The sequence below is a fragment of the Sycon ciliatum genome, chromosome 1 (genome assembly GCF_964019385.1).
Source record: "Sycon ciliatum chromosome 1, ocSycCili1.1, whole genome shotgun sequence".
NCBI classification, from domain to species: Eukaryota; Metazoa; Porifera; class Calcarea; order Leucosolenida; family Sycettidae; genus Sycon; species Sycon ciliatum.
The window spans coordinates 46,968,050-46,986,647 of NC_088643.1; the positions used below are offsets into that span (position 1 = coordinate 46,968,050).

General features: G+C 45.8%; 2 protein-coding genes across 4 annotated transcripts in view; one reads left to right on the plus strand and one right to left on the minus strand.

The window, feature by feature from the left end:
* LOC135829321 (oxysterol-binding protein-related protein 9-like) overlaps positions 1-17,969 on the minus strand; it is a 21,038-nt gene extending 3,069 nt beyond the window's left edge. Inside the window, exons 1-13 of one of the 2 annotated variants that reach the window (XM_065341728.1) lie at positions 17,849-17,969; positions 9,506-9,698; positions 9,277-9,299; positions 8,920-8,970; positions 8,351-8,427; positions 4,677-4,762; positions 4,048-4,129; positions 3,007-3,096; positions 2,316-2,400; positions 2,011-2,121; positions 1,066-1,129; positions 365-461; positions 20-63 (exon numbers count right to left, since the gene is read on the minus strand). In XM_065341728.1, the coding sequence (XP_065197800.1) occupies positions 20-63; positions 365-461; positions 1,066-1,129; positions 2,011-2,121; positions 2,316-2,400; positions 3,007-3,096; positions 4,048-4,129; positions 4,677-4,762; positions 8,351-8,427; positions 8,920-8,970; positions 9,277-9,299; positions 9,506-9,698; positions 17,849-17,954 (1,109 nt within the window). In that variant the 5' untranslated portion in view covers positions 17,955-17,969. Of the gene's footprint in view, positions 1-19; positions 64-364; positions 462-1,065; positions 1,130-2,010; positions 2,122-2,315; positions 2,401-3,006; positions 3,097-4,047; positions 4,130-4,676; positions 4,763-8,350; positions 8,428-8,919; positions 8,971-9,276; positions 9,300-9,505; positions 9,699-12,790; positions 13,094-17,848 lie in introns of those variants that run through there. The other variant, XM_065341733.1, reaches the window with a different exon arrangement.
* Positions 13,504-16,002, plus strand: LOC135829339 (centrosomal protein of 57 kDa-like). 2 transcript variants are annotated; one of them, XR_010555797.1, is made up of 3 exons: positions 13,504-14,201; positions 14,507-15,471; positions 15,873-16,002. XR_010555797.1 is itself a non-coding variant. In XM_065341747.1 (2 exons), exons 1-2 carry the CDS (start codon positions 13,809-13,811, stop codon positions 15,080-15,082), a joined length of 969 nt encoding a protein of 322 aa, XP_065197819.1. In that variant the 5' UTR covers positions 13,504-13,808; the 3' UTR covers positions 15,083-15,634. The 2 variants fall into 2 exon arrangements, 1 of the variants encoding a protein (XP_065197819.1); XM_065341747.1 differs by lacking the exon at positions 15,873-16,002 and having other exon boundaries at positions 14,507-15,634.
* Positions 17,970-18,598: the final 629 nt, after the last annotated feature.

Here is an 18,598-nt window from a genome sequence, read left to right on the forward strand (position 1 = left end):
TAACTGATCAAATACGTACTTGAGTTCACCAGTAACACGATGACGAGTTCCTCCAACAAAAGGCTGTACGTACACAAGAGAGACACCGTGGCAGCACATCAAGTGAAAATGGCAGTAAGGATAGAAATGGCCTATGCAAACAACTGGATAGCTACATCGTACATAATCAGAAAATACATGGACATCGCATTCATGTACTGTGTACTTGCCCAACGACCAGCGTGACCCCCCCCCCCCCCCCCCCCATACACACACACTACACACATGCAAGAAAACACTCAAGAACGCGCGAACGCACACACACACACGCACACAGTGCAATGCATCATCAGAAAGCAACAGTCCTAAAGAGTGCTCTACTGACCTTGCATATGAACTCGATGGATGCCGATAATCCTGACTTTTCACAGGTGACTTCTGCCTTGCCACCCATCTCCATCCACGGTGTTGTCAAGATGGACCTACACCAATACCGAACACCAACAAGAACAACAGCCGACCATAGCAATGTCAACAACACAAGCATTCACTGTCACTGCACACCATAACCAAGGATAGGAACATAGAAAATAATATACAAACTAAAGGCACGTTGTGCATCACGGAGCACTATTGCAGCAACACCTGCTTGTAGACTGGATGTGGGTGAAGAAAGTGGAATGTGTTCTTGCTTACACGTGCACTGAGTGCAGCAAGTGCCTGGCCGGATAGATCATTGGCAAAACAGGCCATGCCTGTTCGTTACAATTTCATACTCAGATTCAAGAGGCTACACTACCAGGCTACAACATACAAGGCATGTTCTTGTAGCCAAGCAGCCGAAGCTCCAAGTACAGCCGTGATTGGCGAAATCCAACCACTGCCATAACTTAAGTGTCAGCATAACCTTGCTTGCTGTGTGCACATGCTTTCCCAGGAATGCATATGTAGAACCATGTGTGTCCACAGGAGTAAATACACTTGCAAGCAGTACCCATGCGAATGTCGTACATAAATATGAAAGGCCCGGGGTCGGACTTCACTTTGCCACCAATACACGTGGATGAGCTATCGTCATCGTCTTACCTGGCATACGCACTCGGGAACGTTACGCGATATGTCTCATTATGAACGTGATCGGTTAGCGTACCTGAATAATTAAAAAAAAAAAGGTAGATCAGTTTTGCTCAGCAACCGGTCACAATGCGCGACTTTCAGCCACAAAAAAGCCCCCCCCCCCCCCTCGAGGGCAAGATGCGCATGCAGCATGAGAAGGTCGATGTGTATTCTCCTTACTCTTTGCACGTGCACTCCTGTCATACTGTGCATAGATCCTGCTCCTCATGCTTGAAAAGCGCACACTAAAGCCTGACTAGAGGAGGTGAAGTCAAGTACAGCCCAACATGCACCATGTCAATCCCCCCTTGTCAGCCAAACACTTGAACAGCGCCATAGCCACAGGGGATTACAAGGCAGAGCAGAAACCCAACAACAAGGCATGCATCATGTCAATCCCCCTTGTCAGCCAAACACTTCAACAGCGCCGTAGCCACAAGATTACAAGGCAGAGCAGAAATCCACCGACAAGGATACAGCATACCATATTATCTCTAATATAAGCACAGTCTCCAATAATAGCACGTCTCCAATAATAGAACACCTTGGGGCGGCATTCAAAAAATAAAGTGCTCAGTCTCCATTATAAGCACACTGTGTAAATTCATTATCTGTACCGGTGAAAAAACCCTGAAATGTGTGTGTCTGACATGAATTTGGCATGGCAACAAGCCTCTGAAATGAGGTTGAAATAATAATGGAACAGTCTCCAATAAAGGAACGTCTCCAATAATAGCACGGGGCGGAGGTACATTGAAAAAATAAAGGACCGTGCTTATATTAGAGATAATACGGTAACTTAAACCAGTTAAATGCACACCCCTCAGCACATAGACTGTGATGGTCCTTCTCGAATGCACCACTAAGAGATGGAGATATTCTACAAGCGTGAACCATCATAGTACTCCGGCATACCTTCGCCGACTAGGTGAGCACATATTGAGAGGCCGAGGAACTTCGATTTAGTCCAAATGTGTGCACAACAAGATACTCGCTTGCCAGGATGCTCAGCATAGAATGCAGCCACTGTGGAAAGGCACACGCACACACACATACATGCGCAAACACACACACACACACACGCACACACACACACACACAATCAGCAACCAAGCAAATAACACAGTCAGTGCAGGTTCAAGGCCCAAGGTTTCAGCGACCATTTTCCAATACATGAATACTCTCTGAACAATAGCAGACACAAGTAAACAAAGACATACCTGGTGGATGGTGAGACACTTGCTCTGCGATGAATGATACACTGTTTTCATGTGCCCAAGCCACGGGACCGTTCTCCAGCATTGACTGAGGAAACAAGCAACAATGACCAAACACTAGGGGTGAAACAATTATACCGAGTACTCGAGTACTCGCTCGGTTTTTTCAAAAATAATCGTACTCGGAATAAATCAGAGTACTCGTTCATACATGGTACATGCATTTACTACAGAAATCTGCAGTTTCAGGGCAGCAGTCGGCAGATGGTGATGTGCAGACTGTGTGGTGAACATTAAATGTTCACCACACAGTCAAATTTTGTTCACGAGTAGAGAGAGCCCAAATGACCCACCAACCAATATACCCGAGAAAATGATTGCTACTCGGTTCAATCCGGGTTGTATCATGTTATTTTAAAGCCCTTGGTGTGCAATTTTTAGGAGATGAAAATACTTGAATATTCGATCGGAGAAAATCAGAGTACTCAAACTCGGGATCTCAGTGCCAACTTTCACCCAAACACCAACAAAAAAATTATCAGACACTTGACCCAACATTAAAACAGACACCACACACAGACACCACACAACACAACACCACACACAGACACAAAATTGAAAAGCACAATAGGCAAAATGCAGCTAGTCCTTCATACACATATGAGAACATGGCCAGCAGCCAGGTAAGAATTACCTCTGTGACACCGTGCGTGGCAGGAACATCCCACATACACTGGAACGTCTCCCCCAGGATGGGATTATACGGTTTTTTCGCAAGTGAGCTCTGCAAAATACCAACAGCGACATGGATGGAAGCCCAGTGCAAATCAAACAACAGCAACAACACAACTCAGTGGCCTGAGAAACCACTATAGTGCACTTTCACACTGCAACCACCCCTGTACTAAATCAGACACTAGCAGTGCACATAGTTGTAACATGATCAGACACTAGCAGTACACACACCGGTGATCAGAGTCATGCAATCAGAATTGCAGGTGTTTTTGGAGACCTAAAAGGGTGACTAGGATAGCATCAAGATTACAAAATCATGTGTAAGCAACTCTACAATCTCTTAGCCCACGACGGAGTTTTTATAGCATCTTTCTTTCACGGCCATTTGGCTCACTGATGTCATCATGCTAGGGCAGAGCTCAAAAGTAGTGGTCAATCGGGTGCCCTATATAAGCTATCGGACAGTCCCGGTCACAATTGGGTCTGGTCCAGGGCAGCATACAAGGGTTGAATGCAATCCAACAACAAAAAGAATATGGGGGCTAATTTTTCACCCCTATTTTGTGAGTGCCCGATTACTATAGGGTCCGTCAAGGTGGGAGCGGGTTCTTGGGTACCCGGCCTACACATCTGAGTGCTAATCAAAAGTGTAAAGAACTGGTACAGCACAGCTACAGAAGTCGAAGCAGAACAACGGACGGTAGATCCATGTGCCCTGAACCTGATGAACTGACACGGTATAGACATGATGAGCGCGGAAAAGCAAGCGCATTTGATCAAACTTCCGCCAAAACAGGACGCAAGGAAAAAATTCCGCAATGAGTGAGCCCGTCGCAGCTCAAGGCAGGAGCTGCACACTCTTGGTTATGCACTCTTGTTAGTACAAAGATACTCAAAGAGCAGCAGCCATGCCCATACAGCTAGGAATATCGATTCATCAAGGTGAAGAAGGGTGCATGTGCACAAGACATATCAAAGCTAGCAGCATGAAGTGCCTCACCCTTCTGCCCGCATGAAAAGAAGATATGTACCATCGCACCACCTCAATAAACCGCTCCCTCGGCGTATCATACTCGGGAATTCTGCACAACAAACACAAGACAGAGAGAGACGACAGTTTCATATCAGCCAGCTACCGAGTGGAGGGGAAGTGATTGTCCAGTGTCGCCTGAGTAATGTAGTCGGAAAATGATCGGCCAGTGTCGCCTGAGTAATGTAGTGAGTCCATAACTCAATTTACGACAACAGGCTGGAAAGTATCAAAATAATCAAATCTAGATCATGGCAGGGCTCGAGAGGCATGGCGGCAGGCTGGAAAGTATTTTTTTTAAACGACATCTGGTCCAAATCAGATCCACACTCCCCAGATGCGCGTGATCCATGATGGGTAGATGGTGACATGTTCACATGCTGAATGCTTGCAACTCCTGCACGAGTGCTGACTCCATCACCCCATAACTGTGACTCAGTTCAGCCATCACCGAGGTATACTCCAATACACTGAAGTTTCACGGCATCTCAAAATGAACTGCTACCGGACATGTATGCGAAAGCACCACAATCACAGACAGATACACCCACCCAGCCACCACAACTAACTGGAGATTGTGCAAGTGTACATGAAATTACCTTGCAAACAAGTCCGCATGCGCAAAGAAATCAGCATACATCTCCAGCATGGACCGGCGCTCAAGGATAAATGTTGGCAGCACAACCTGAGGAAAATAAAGTCAAAGAGTTAATCTAATTTTCTGGCAGCGACTGAAAAGAATGATAGGCAGCCCAGTGGGGGTGAGAGAGAGAGAGAGAGATTGATAGAGGGGGTCTTGTCAAGCTGGCCATGGTAGCCATTAGGGAGGTTTCGCTCTACGGAATTACGTATGAAAATACTGTAATTTCACAAATTTTCGGTGTACTTTTATTTTCGGTACTTTCGGTGCATCTGTTTCATACCTAAAATTTCAATACACCGAACAAACACTAACACACATAAACCAATAGGGAACTGCTTCTCTGTACTTAAAATTTCTGTTCACCTAACCTGGCCTTTTGCCCTCATACCGAAATTATTGAGCACCGAAAATTTCTGAAATTAGAGTAACGTAGGAACTGCACGGAACGTTCATACGTAAAAATCAGAGCTGTTGGGTTTCGCTCTACGTGATTTCTCCACGACTGCTAAACATGCCGTGTTGCTTTGGAGACGCGTTGGCTGCATGCACCCGCCGCATGCACCATGAACCGAAACCGCGTTTCCCTTTTTATTTTGCACGTGGTGTACGGTATGTGTACCTTGTGTTTCGCGCGGCTTGAACGTTGCCATGGACAAATGCGGAAAATGCGAAAAAAATAATTCAAAAAGTCCTACGGAGGACCCAACGTAGGAAACAGCTTTCCTACGGAAATCCGTAGAGAGATTTACGTATGAAAGTTGACCTCGCTCCCCGGCGCGTATGACATACGGATTTTCATACGTAATTACGTAGAGCGAAACCTCCCTATTAACAGTTTACTCTGGTGGTCTTATAGATAGTGTGGGTTGTTTACTCATCCTTTCCATACACATGACCTGACCTCAAGGACAACATGTCAGGGTGTTCACACATTGTGCAGCACAGTACCAATACATGAATGACTGATACATGTATCTACATGTACTTTGTACACATAAGCAGTGATCATATGACCCGCGCTCTGCGAAAACCGACCTTAGGTGCTTCGTAATTTTTTCGAGAAAAAGAACAAAACGTCACGATCTGTCGATTTTTGAAGATTACAAGGTGAGAGTCATGGCGGAACGAAGCAGAAGACAGTCGCTAGCTCAAATAATTGCTGCGGGCTTCTCCCCAGAGGTTTTAGCCGAACTCCTTCACGATGAATAGTCATTTTTTTGGCCTGGTCCAATCGCAGTTCTGATGACAGCAGTGCCGAGGAGAGTCGGATGTGGAATCGCAGGACGTAACGCTGATCGAGCTGGACGGTGATCAAGGTGATGCGGAGGAGAATTTCGATCAGGCGTCGGTTCTGCCACCAGCCCAGCCCCTCAATGCCGGCAATATACAGAGTGCACACCAAGAAAAATCGGTTCAAGTACTGTCTACAATCCAGGAGGCGCGTGACAAGTTTGACAAGCGCTGTAGGTGTTCCGCACTGGTGCTGTTTCAAGAGCGTGACACTTGAAACCTTGCTTGCACTTACAGCACACACAGCGCAGGTCCTGATCAAGACACTGAGATCGCTGCTTGTGTGTAGGCGGAAAGCTAGACGTGCTCAGGAGACGTGGTGAGGCTACCCAGCGCGTCCAGCATGCTGGGAGATGTGATAGATGGGGCTCAACAATACTACTCTGAACTACTGAAGTACAGAGTCAGTGGCTGGTGTGGAAGTCATCTGTACATGCATGTCAGGAAGTCTTTGTGTGTGCCTCCAGGATCAAGCCCTGGGTGCTGAAATCTACAGGCTGCTGTCAGTGCAAGTGTAATCAGCCCAACACAGAACTCTGGAATGCACTGCCTGTGGAAGATGTTGTGGAGCTGAAGCATTTTATAGAGCATTATGCTATGCTAGTATTATGCTATTTCATGGCCTCCCTTAACCTGCAGCTCGACATGGACACAACAAGCCAGTACCAACCTACATGTATTTGCCCAGTATCACTACGAAGAAGCTTGTTCACCAGGCGTTCACAAAGCCTGGTGGCAAAGCTGCATACAGTACGTTTGGCAAGATTTGGAAAAGAGACTGCCATGATATCACCGATTACGAAACAATGTGTGCGGCTGATGTAGACATAACTAGATGTTCTAACTACCAGTACCAGATAAAACTATCAATATCCTTTAATCCGGCATTGATCCTAGCTTCTTCACTACTTTGCACCTGCCTCTACGCATCACTCCGGCTGGCATATCCTCAAACAGAGCCAAATACCTCTTCCACCAGATTCGTGAGCAACACCATCCACAGAACAGAGATAGAATGTGTCTATCTCCACAACAGGAAGATCCAATGCCATCATAAACCTTTCCTTTTGAGCATTATGACATACAGATTTATTCTGCAAAGTTTGGTTGCAATCATCCTGCTTGAATTCTCGCTGCATTGGTTCCAAAATGTAGCATAAAATCCTGGATTTTTGCTATTTTTCCTCCAAAAATTGCAAGAAAAGTGCAAAGAAATTGTCATTGTATCTAACTGAATATGTATGCAATCCACCTAAAACTTCACCAGAAGTTGAAGAAAGGGTCCTGGGTCAACAATCCAGCACAAACTCAATTTCGCCAAAATAGCACCTAAGGTCGGTTTTCGCAGAGCACTGGTCATATGCACTTTGTATACACAAGCCGTAAGCACATATAAACGTTGAAACGTGGTACAGTCAAATCTGCCGTTAGCGACCGCCACTTGGTGCAAGAAAAAGCGGTCTCTTACGGCAGATGTATGGTAAATCCGGCATACTGGGCATGCATATATGCTTCCATGTACTCAAATCAACGAGAATAATGTGATTTTTAATATCATTTTATTGGATACTGTAGAGGCAGAAAATTTCGTCGGTCAATAATTTCGTCCAACTCCAAAGAAAAGGAGTTCGTCCAGTTGAAAATTTCGTCCATGGATCATAAGAGTGTATAGAAAAGCTGGGCAAATCGACATTAGTCCTACATTTAATTTAGTCCAAAAGCTCCTTGGACGAAAAAGACGAAATTAAATTCCAGACGAATATTTCTGCTTATACAGTATTCAATAGAATATAGGGGTGCCAGGGCCAGTCGATCACACTTGCAAGACAGCGCATTTTCACACCTTGCAGTTGACAGCGCACTGGCAAGTACAGTTTCGCATCTGACTGAACGTGGGTCGCGGTCGCTTACAGCAGATTTGAATGCAGCCACCGTGCATGAAATCGCGGTCGCTGGTCGCGCACAGCAGATGGTCGCTATGGACAGATCAATTTGTATGTGAAATCGTCGGTGCACGGAAAATTGGTCGCAAACGGTAGATGGTCGCCTACAGCAGAGGTTGCTAACGGCAGATTTGACTGTAGCAGGAAAGGTTAGAGGGAGGTCTCAGATGCAGCGCATGTTAAAATTCAACATCAGGTGAAGTGCAGTTCAAACCATAACCTTCACCACCAGAATTGGAAACAACTGGAATGGGTGCTAGGAAACTTGTACACCACGTCAACAGTGGTTACAAAAACGCCTAGCAAGTTAGCAACACAGCTATATTAACGTATCGATTTCAAGATAGAAGGAACAGGCGTATAGAACAACCACAACAGCGACAGTACGCGCACTTACTTTGGTCAAGTCCATTCCGACACGAACCTGGGACAGTAGATGCGTAATGACACTTTTGCTGCCTTCAATGTTTGCTTCTGCAGCAGTAGAGGCGGCAGCAACGAGTAACAAGCAAACATGCATAGATGAATACATGGACGTGTTGACCTTCAGGTATCAAACATGAGGTAGTACACTGAATGTACACTACTGTACAATATCGTTGATGTGCCCTTCTCTAGTTTCCACCCATTGTCCATTTCTACTTGTGAAGCAACTTCAGCATACCAGTAAACACCAAAACAGGGTGTTGAACAGACGCATGCATCGCAGTACCCAATGCATACCAGAGCTGGTGGTCCTGTGGATGGAACTGTGCACAATCCAGACAGGCAAGCCTGACCCATTCACGTTGTTGTACAGCGTACTGCACGTGACCGCCTGGGTCTAATTCCCACTCCGGCCCTAAAAACCAGCTGGAAAGTGACAGTGTGGTGGCAGGTCAACATGGCTTACGGAATATGCAACAGCAAAAGAGAAAATACAGGATGCTTGTGTGACAGACTAAACTGCTGGGAGCACACTCTTACCCAGATCATCTTCCTCCCCAGTGTGAACATCAGCAATTACAGTTGCAGTACCTGCAGAAAAAAAAGAGAGAAGGCAGACACAACAACAATCATAGCCACCAGTGATGTACAACCTAAAGAAAGGGGAACGCCCATATATCCCTACTTAGTACCCAAGCCTACAAAGACAGTGTAGAAAGAAGGAGACAGTAATCACCTGGCATGTACATGACTGAACACGGACAGCCTGCGGGGCGATAACTTGACCAATGGAGACTAAACAATGTTTACGATAATCATTAAGGAAATGGTGTTAAAGAAAACAACCACTGCAAATTAATTAAGCATATAATACAATCCGGTACAAGTTGGACCTACCTCCTTGCCGACACGGTAGTTGCCTGCGTGAGAAGGTATTCAAAGAACAAGATCAGGAAAGAAAGAAGCAATCACCACAAGATAATACAGTAAGCCAACAATACAAAGTGAGTCGAGGTGGGTGGATCATTTTCCATTGAGCATACACAAGCATAACATGGCAGCTAACTGCATGGAGTGTCCTAAAGCATACTTCGTGTTCATTCGTTGCGAGTAAACTGATACGTACATTGAACATCCAGCCTTGATGGCCGCATTCTTCTCTGCGATGCTGAGCTCCTTCACGCCTTCCTCCAGCTTGGAGGATGATGACGACGAAAACTCTTCGTTGGCTTCAAAGAACTCATCTTCACTCTCCCCGCGGTCTGACATGACACGCCGCCTTACTTTGCTACTGATGGACCCGTGCCTACAATATATACCTGGGAAAGGCACAGAAAGGAGCACACATTCTTCATAAAAGAAAGAAGAGAGAGAGAGAGAGAGAGAGAGAGAGAGAGAGAGAGAGAGAGAGAGAAAGAGAGAGAGAGAGAGAAGCCAAATGCAAGCTGGTGTAAGCTGCCTGTGTCCCGTATGCAATGCAATATTCAGTGAACCTTGCGAACAACGACCCTCGATCAGCCATCAGAAAAGTGTTGCTATTCAAGACTCATCATCATTCATAAGGTCGAAAGTACACAGACAGAAGAACCAGTTGTTGCTTTTTCGTAACTCTGAGTTTCACGAACTGAATCGATCATCAGACGAAAAATGGTACTGACCCTGCCCTGAGAGTACTGCCATATAAACTCAGAGAACTTCACATGGTAAAGTTGAAAGTATGCTGCCAAATGGTTAGTAGGTCTGAAGATAGTGAAGAAAGCTGTTGTTACACAGTTATTTCACAAGGTTAACTGTACTTCATAAGACCAGCTACATGACATAATAGCGTGCATGGCCGGAGAAAGAACAGAGGGGGGGGGGGGGGGGGGGGGGAGGGTAGGTAGGTAGAAATGTGACCCTTGAGACAATGCTAGCAAAGCAAGAAGGGATACGGTTACAATGCAAGTCTCACAGTGACATTACAGGTACAATGTGCATGGAAAGCTATCTCTGGGTGCCAGAGAGGGCTGGAATAACCACGGGCTTTCACTTATCGATAAGTCTTCAGCTGAGCGATAGCGTAGACAACGAATACTGTAAAACAGGTAACTATTGCGACGTAAAAATGTTTGCGAATTTTGCGAGAGGCCCCGAATCGCAAACTTTGAACAACGCAAACTCACGCCATGTAAAGTTCAATGCAAGGACTGACTCGACTGTGTCGTACATGTATGTCGTACATATGTGTTCAATCGCAAACAAAACAGCGCAAACCAGTCTCAATTTGTAAAACGCAAACATTTATTGTCGCAAACGTCACCCGTTTTACAGTACTGAACCATAGTTGTTAGCAAATAGTGTCAGGTGTATTAGCACAAATTACTCCATTCCCCAAGTTAGGTCGAAGTCATGTAACTTGAAAAAATAGCTGTTTTCAATTGATCGTGTTGCTCTTATTTTTTTTAGTTCCTATGGACAGAAACCAGGGGGAGAAGCAAGTGAGCCACAGTGCTTTTTGAGTGTGCCAGTTGCTCAGCAGAGAATAATTGACATGAATGTGGGCGAAGTGTCAACCCTAATTTGAGATTAAACGAGTACCTAATTGGTACAATTGTTTCAGCCCTAGTTCTAGACATGTTTGGCAAATAGCTAATTAACCCACTCAGCATTTCTCACAATGTCATGTACTATAATACTTAGGTTGGGGGGGGGGGGGACGAGGAGAAGGAGGAGTAAGGGAAGATGATGCAAATGGTCACAAGTACAAATTGAGCCAGCTGGGATCAGTCACACAAGTAGCTACTCATAAAGCCCTCCCGCTTGTCTTTGGCAACAAGCTGTGCCTGCACCACAGGACCATAGCTAGAGTGTGTCATGCAGTAAGCTAAGTGCATCATGACACACTTACACATCCATCTCAAGTACACTATACATGTAGTCTTCAGTACATGTCCAGACTATGTTGCTGGTTGATTATCTAATACCATGTCCAGACTAGTAATGAAGAATGGGCACATATGTACATACTACGTTTAAAACACAAAGGACGAAACAGTTCTGTCCACAGAGTCAGTACGTACTACATGTACTTCAAGTATATACAACAATAATACTGAAGTAATTGAAACACCAGGAAAAATTGCTGTGACACTTTTTCTAAATTATGTCCCAGTACCCTGTACTTAGGGTTGTAAATGCTTCGAAATAATGCAATTTTGGCCCCCTTCATTCAGCATCCACACCACTTGATCGCACTTCCGACACCATTCCCACTTTAGTCCACAGCAGCATGGCACTGGTATTACATGTACTATCAATGACCTGGACACAAGACCTTCAAGGTTTCCTACCCTCCATTTACAAGGACATGTATCTACAAGTATTAATGTGTACTAATAATGCCACCCAGGGCACCATCCCTATGCCGTGCTGTTCTGTAGTGATGAGGCCCCCTGCCGACAAGGCATGTTTACATTCGCCACTCCACATCTATGCAAATGATAACATGTGCATGTACTGCATCACAACTTCACTTCAAATCCTTGTTCTGCATCGCAACCAAGCTCAATCCAGATCCCCCAAAACGCAGCTACATAGTAGGTAACCTATCTATATCCATGGAGCTTTAAAACTACAAGATGAGTACCGAGCCAGGATGGATTTCTTTGAAGAACTCACCAATCCCAAAGAAGAACTGAATGGACCTAGTGCGGTAAATTATCGAAAAAATCACTGCAACTTACAGCACTAGATGTTCAGTGGGGGCAGCCAAAAAATAACTAATCGTGCATTCTATTCCTCGCACATTAGATTCTTGACAGCATACAATGAGACCTGACAAAAGTTGGAAATACAATAAATAAATAAACAGATGATCCACGAACATATGGTCAGGGCTGTGCACTGTGCAACTCTACTGGGGTGAGTCCCTGGCCTCTTCATCCAGCGCCTAGCCCCTACCACCTACTGTAGAAAGATCATGATCATGCACGACTAGCCCCAGAAAATGATGCGTTGGATGGAAGACATAATGCTGATACGGACATCAGTGTTCAGCACCCTATCAACAAACGATAACCTCACGAGCAACAAGTGAAGGAAGAGCAGTTATAATATTCAAGACAGGACACCCAATAACTACTGCTCGTATCATCTTAGCAGTCTCAAGGACGTATTCAAATTGGTGTGGGAACTACAAAAATAATGCATGTTATGAAAATGAATACAAATGCATGCCTGCAGAAACGTCGATCACTTTTTCTTTCCACTCAATAATGACTGTAATTGGCCTTATCATGCCAATACTGCAATAGAATGTTCACGTGGTCCAGCCCCCCACGCAAGGAAGGAAGTTATTTCGGGGTCTGGCGACGAAAATGATAAAAGAATCACTTTACATTGCGCCTGTAATAAATCTACTACTAGTACTTACAGTGGCTCGAAGGGAACGTTGACAAGCTCTCCAAACACAGCTGTAAGGTTTGGGACTGGGAAAAACGGACTCATCCAAAGTTCATAAACAGCATATTCACAACCTCGGGAGAGGAAGTAGGGAAGTAACACCAAACTCCAAAGCCCAACTGCAAACAAACAGTGCAAGTCTCCGTGGCTTGATCAACCTCACCGTGGCACAGTAGATCTAGTCTGCAGCTATCTGGATCAGCACAGTAGCTGTGGTGTTGCATGCTTGTGTGCTTGTGGACTCTCGTCACCTGGTCACAAACATGCACACACGTACAAGTCTCCGGCCAGTCTACCTACAACCAAGAGTAGGTACAAGAGTACTCTTGCTACAACACGTAACAGTACGCGCCGCGAGGCGAGCGCGAGGGGTTCTCTGGTCACCATGGTCACTGCATGCATGCATGCACTGCATACTGGTCACATGCAGTCAGTGATGCACGACAACATGTCAAGGCGCTAGGCGCGCTAGGCCGTGTCGATTGGTTGCTCTGCAGATCTGATCGATGATCATCTGGCGGCGGCATGCAGCATGGCTTGGAAGTAAGTTGGATCATGGCTCGAGCTGATGCGCTACACACAATGACATGTGTTATGTGTGTAGATTTCTGGCGATCGAAAAAAATAATCGTGAAAAAGTAGGGCGCGCTTTTTGCACCCAACTAAACATTTCAAACTGCATATCAGTTTGAAAATCATGCGTCCGACTATTTTCAGTTCAGGTGAAGCAAAAAGTTTGGTAGAAGGAGAAGAGCACCAGCTAGCTCTGCTATCTAGCCAGGCTACACACAATCTTAGTTGGAATTAGATCAATCTACATACTGTAGTAAGTAGAAGCTTTCCGAACCAGTAAGCCTCTTGCCCTGAGAAAGGAATACAATACCGGTAGCTAGAACGACAACGGGCTACGTAAATTGATCCTGGAGTTATCCTGCCTCATTGTCCATGATTTATTTGTGATTCACTTCAGTTCAGTTTGATAGTGTTCAATGGCAGATTTAAATTCGTTTCTTGAATTGCCTCATCGCAATGGCTTTGAGCAGTTTCAACCCGCCAGAGATGCACACATACGCGAGAGACCCTCAGTCATTCGAGAGAGTCGGAGTGGTGCTGTTCTTCAGGCACTAATGGACATGCAGGATCAACTTCGTCAGCTGCAAAATGAGAAATCTTCACTCAACCAACGATTCGAGGAGCTGACTGAGGAAACCTCTCGTTATAGATCTGAGTTGGAGCAGGATCGTGCGCGTCTCCGTAATGTCAGATCACAGCACTCCCGTGAGGAACCGTCGTCGCCATCTCTTGTTCAGCAGCTAGAGGAAGCTCGATTGCAACTGGAGAGAGCTCGTGTGGGTCGACATCGTCAAGAGCACAGGGCTAGGGTACGATAGGGTAGCTTTGCATGTATGAGTCAATGCTGATCTGGATGTAGATTATCGTAGCTACCAGTAAAAAATCAAGAGTGGGTGCCCTCATGTGTTCTCTGTCAATGGAGAGTAATTTGACCATGTCAGAATGCTGTGATTTTTCAAGGTGCATTGCTAGGAGTGACTCATGTACTTCAGTTATTTCAAGAGTTTTTCCCTTCTTACAGGCCTCAGTCTTGTCAGAATCTCATCCAGACTTTCGTTTTCTTCACTTCAACTGGGTGTGTGTTTTGCACGCTCGTGCGTGTCTGTGTTTGTAGGTACACAATGTTATCCTGGATGATGACAACGAAGGAAACTCTGATGACGATGCTGATGAAAGTTCCGCTGACTCGGGCAGTGACTCTGGCGTTGATGAGCCGCATAGATCACATCACAGTTCAGCACACAAACCAGCAGCACGGCCAAAGCAATCTGCACCCTTTCAGAACGGAGATGGCCGCCACTATCGCCTGAATCTGGCTCACATCCCATTTGTTGTTGGTCAGTCGACCGCTCCATCTCACTCCGTTGGCGGCAGTTTGCAGCAGGTGCTGGCAGAGCTCAAGCGACATCACCCAGTAATCTGCGATCGTGTTTCTTCTCGTGCTCGCCGGCGACACCACGATGGCAATCAGCCTGAGCACTGCGCAAGGAACACCGTTGACCACGACGACTGCTGCTCCCGTTCTACCGTGGCATCTCGTGCAAAGCAAGCAAAGCGCCACGGCCCCTCTCAGCCGCATGAGTTTCTGCACGCACGCAGCGAGTCGCGCCTTGCGGCAAATCGCCAGGTGCTGCGGGATATGCGCACTCTGAAATGTGTCTTGCACAAAGATGACGTGCGTTGGACGTGAGCATCCTGACTACTCGTCCTGCTTTGGGCTTTCTCCGATGCTAAATCTTGATTTTCTAATACCTCATTGCTTGTTTCTACAGTTCCTTTGAGAATGCCACTCCTCCATGCTCTCTGTACTGCCGTAATCAGGTAATGGGCCCTACATTTGAACAATACCAAAACACTGTCTCACTTGCCCTGCAATAGCTACTTTCAACGGATCTTCCAACAATGAATCCATCTGTCATAACCTTTCGTTAGGCTTTTATTTCTTAATTATTTTCAACTCGCGCTTTATAACAATTTATTTCGGACTCTTTTGTGTTCCAAGCTTTCCAGGCTGCTGCTGCTGCGTTACCGGATCGTGTCTTGAGGACTGTGTTTCGTCTCAACCAGTTTTATACCCGAGTTAGTATATATCGCTATTCTCATCTGCTTAGTGACAAGTCACGAATCACTGTCTTCTGTGTTGTACCAGTATTTTTTTTTAAATAATTTACAAGTACTAATTTATTTTCCACTGTCTTCTCATCATATTCCATGAGAACTGAATACAATTCTTATAGCGTTATCCTCCTACTCATCTCCTATTCCCACGCACACGGGTAGAGGTCAGGGTTGTGAAAGAGGAAGCATTGAGTACGAGTACAATTGGAGATGTCAATTGTTGAGTCATTGAGCGCAAAAATTTCAACTGCCGGTATCTGGTATAAACATGAGATGTGCTGTCTAGTGTCAATTGTTTACTGTTATGTAGCAAGGGCTACAGCCTCGGACTGATTCTCCTTTCCTACACTTTGTCCATACAGGTCAGTAACCAGTGTTCGTCAGTGCAGTCGCTCGACTTGCCTTCATGTGCACAGCTACAAACATGCAGGTCTACCATCGCCAAAAGGATTTTAATAAAGGTTGCTGAAACCAGGATCCACGTTTGAACCGGTAGGTCAAGAAGTGCCTTCTGCGCTGCTGTGGTATGCCAATGATCATATAACCCCAATCTCTTGCCATTTATGTGCCTCCTGGAAACAAGAGCTAACATAACAGTCTTCTTTCGATAGATGTGATTTTTAGAAGAAGTGCTGTTTCCTCTGTTCTAAGTACATGTAGTGACTTCTCTGGCATGCATAGACCCCAGGAATAATGCTTGTATGGTGGATAATCACAGGTATGCATTTGCTGTACTTACCGGTATGCAAGTTATGAGGCCCGTTTAAAAAGAAGTTTGGAAAGTTATGCTTTTTTTCAAATGGTGAAAAATACACAGAAAAACGCATATTTATACACGGCACGGTATAGTTGAGTGTCAATTACTACAGCACCCTTGAGACCGGACGCTGTTGGATAAATGAATATTCTGGATAAGTGCAGCTACTTCACATAGCCATCTTCTTGTGTTCACACATCAAAACTCGGAGCTGCAAAGCATTAATCTACCTGTACTGTTATAAAGTATTACCAAGAGTCCATTATGGAGTCTTGGTAATACATATGGACTCTTGGTATTACGCGTATTATTCTGAGACACTCACTGGGGGTTTTGATTGTGAGCATGGGGTGGTCACGTGCAGTTGAAAAAAATGTTTGGTGATCAGTTTCACGGCGATGGGTCAAGAAAGCCTCAGTCATGAATGGAAGAACTGTGCAAGCAGGATCCAGCCTTGGCTCATAAAAGCAGTTGCCACGCACCCGTGATCACGGATGAGGCCGAGCCCTATCCCGGGCTGCACTTGAAGGCCGTCAGACTTCTGGGGTTCCGGGTTGAGGCTTGTGGGCCAGGGCCTGACCGCTTATTGTCTCAGGGATTACAATGACTACTGTAAACCCAGAAACCTTTGCGATCCTGTAACATTCGCGATTGTAGCGATGGGGGTGAAATTGCGAAAGTAAGTGGGCGCGAAACACGAACCTGTAGACACGAGTCAATCATCAGCGCAAACGTTTGCAGGCGACTGGCGTAAAATGGTCTGTCATCGCAGGTGAATTCGCGAGCTAAAACGGGTGCAAACAATTCCGGGTTTACGGTATGAGGCCTAGCAACATCTAGAGCTGCATTCATAGAATTACACTTTGAAATACAGCAATGTACTTGTACAGTATATGTAGTTCTCATTTTAGTGTTGATGTTGGCGTGCAGGCTCAGCTAGCGCCAGGCTGACTGAAGCTGCTTCTGGCAGACCTGTGTTGGGATCTTAGAGTGTACATTTAAAAAAAAAAGCAATACAGATTCCCCAGGCAACGGCTACTAATCTAACGTTACATAGCTCTGATAACCTCCAAAGCTATCCCGCCACAAATCAAAACAGGGAGGGAAAGAGACGGAGAGGGAGATCGTGGCAGAGAGAAAGAGAGTGAGAGGGGGGGCTCACTACAGGTTTTTTTTTAGGAAGTTGGAACAGCTTCGGGCTTTGTTGGATTGAAGTTGGCACTTGTGTGTGTTTGCCAGATGGCGGTCACTATCGCATAATGTCTTCCTTTGGCTGCTGGCCAATGACCAGTGAGGATGTGTTATACACTGAGACTCCCTAGCCCTGGTGACTACACCGTACCATACAATCATGGTCTACATGTACTGTGTGAAGTGGCCTTGGTACATCTCAGTACAAGTCATGTACATCAGTACTCTGTAACTACATGTCTGTTCCACCAAACTATCAGGATTTCTTGTTCCGTTAAATCTACAAAATTATCTGATATCCATTCTCATGTGCAGGCTTGTCATCGTGTTTATCTAGCATTAAACGTTGCCCCTAGAAGATCTACTAGAGTCTACTCTACATTCACTCACCCTTCTGTCTGTCACCATCATGGCCACTGGAAAAACGCACATCTGTGGTCCGGCCAAAAAGGCTACTCCCCTGGACGTCCCAGCCAGGCATCATGAGCGTCTCCATCAACCTGTTACACTAGGTCTACCTTGGCTCGCTGAAGAACTAGCGCACTTCACGGACATGGAAGGTCACACGGTCTGCGGCGCTGAACTACTACCAAGAGTCCATAACCCGTTATGGACTCTTGCTACTACTACTACTACTACAAGTACCAAGAGTCCATAACCCGGGTTATGGACTCTTGCTAGTACCGTAAAGTACCGTTGATCCGCCCCCGGGCCCACCGTGCCCACGCCATGTCGCTTCCCAGCTGGGTTTTCGGCAGGGGGCGGGAATTAGATCAAGGCTGTCAAGTGCAGTACGATGTACGAGAGGATCAGACTCAATGTGCTGGATTGTGCACATTTTCATCCTGGATTGGCAAGTATTGTGTACAGCAGTGCATGCGTCGGTTCAACATTGTATTTCGTTGTATACGCCAAAGTCACTTCACAGGTAGAAAATCGACAGGGGGCGGGAATTAGAGAGGGGGCGGATCAACGGTACTTTACGGTACATATATTATGTACTACAATTATTGTAGTACACATGTCCCGGTAGGCGGTAGCTAGCTGGCAGTGGCACTGACAATCCCCTGGGCCGGGTGGGGTCGTCTCCCGGGGAGCCCTCTCGATCTCCCACACAACATCAGGGAGACACGTACACTG

Excerpts from the sequence above, each read along its gene's own strand:
- LOC135829339 (XM_065341747.1), top strand. The coding sequence starts at position 13,809 with ATGGCAGATTTAAATTCGTTTCTTGAATTGCCTCATCGCAATGGCTTT. Across the intron at positions 14,202-14,506 it reads GTCAAGAGCACAGGGCTAGG|GTACACAATGTTATCCTGGA; the intron begins GTACGATAGGGT and ends CTGTGTTTGTAG.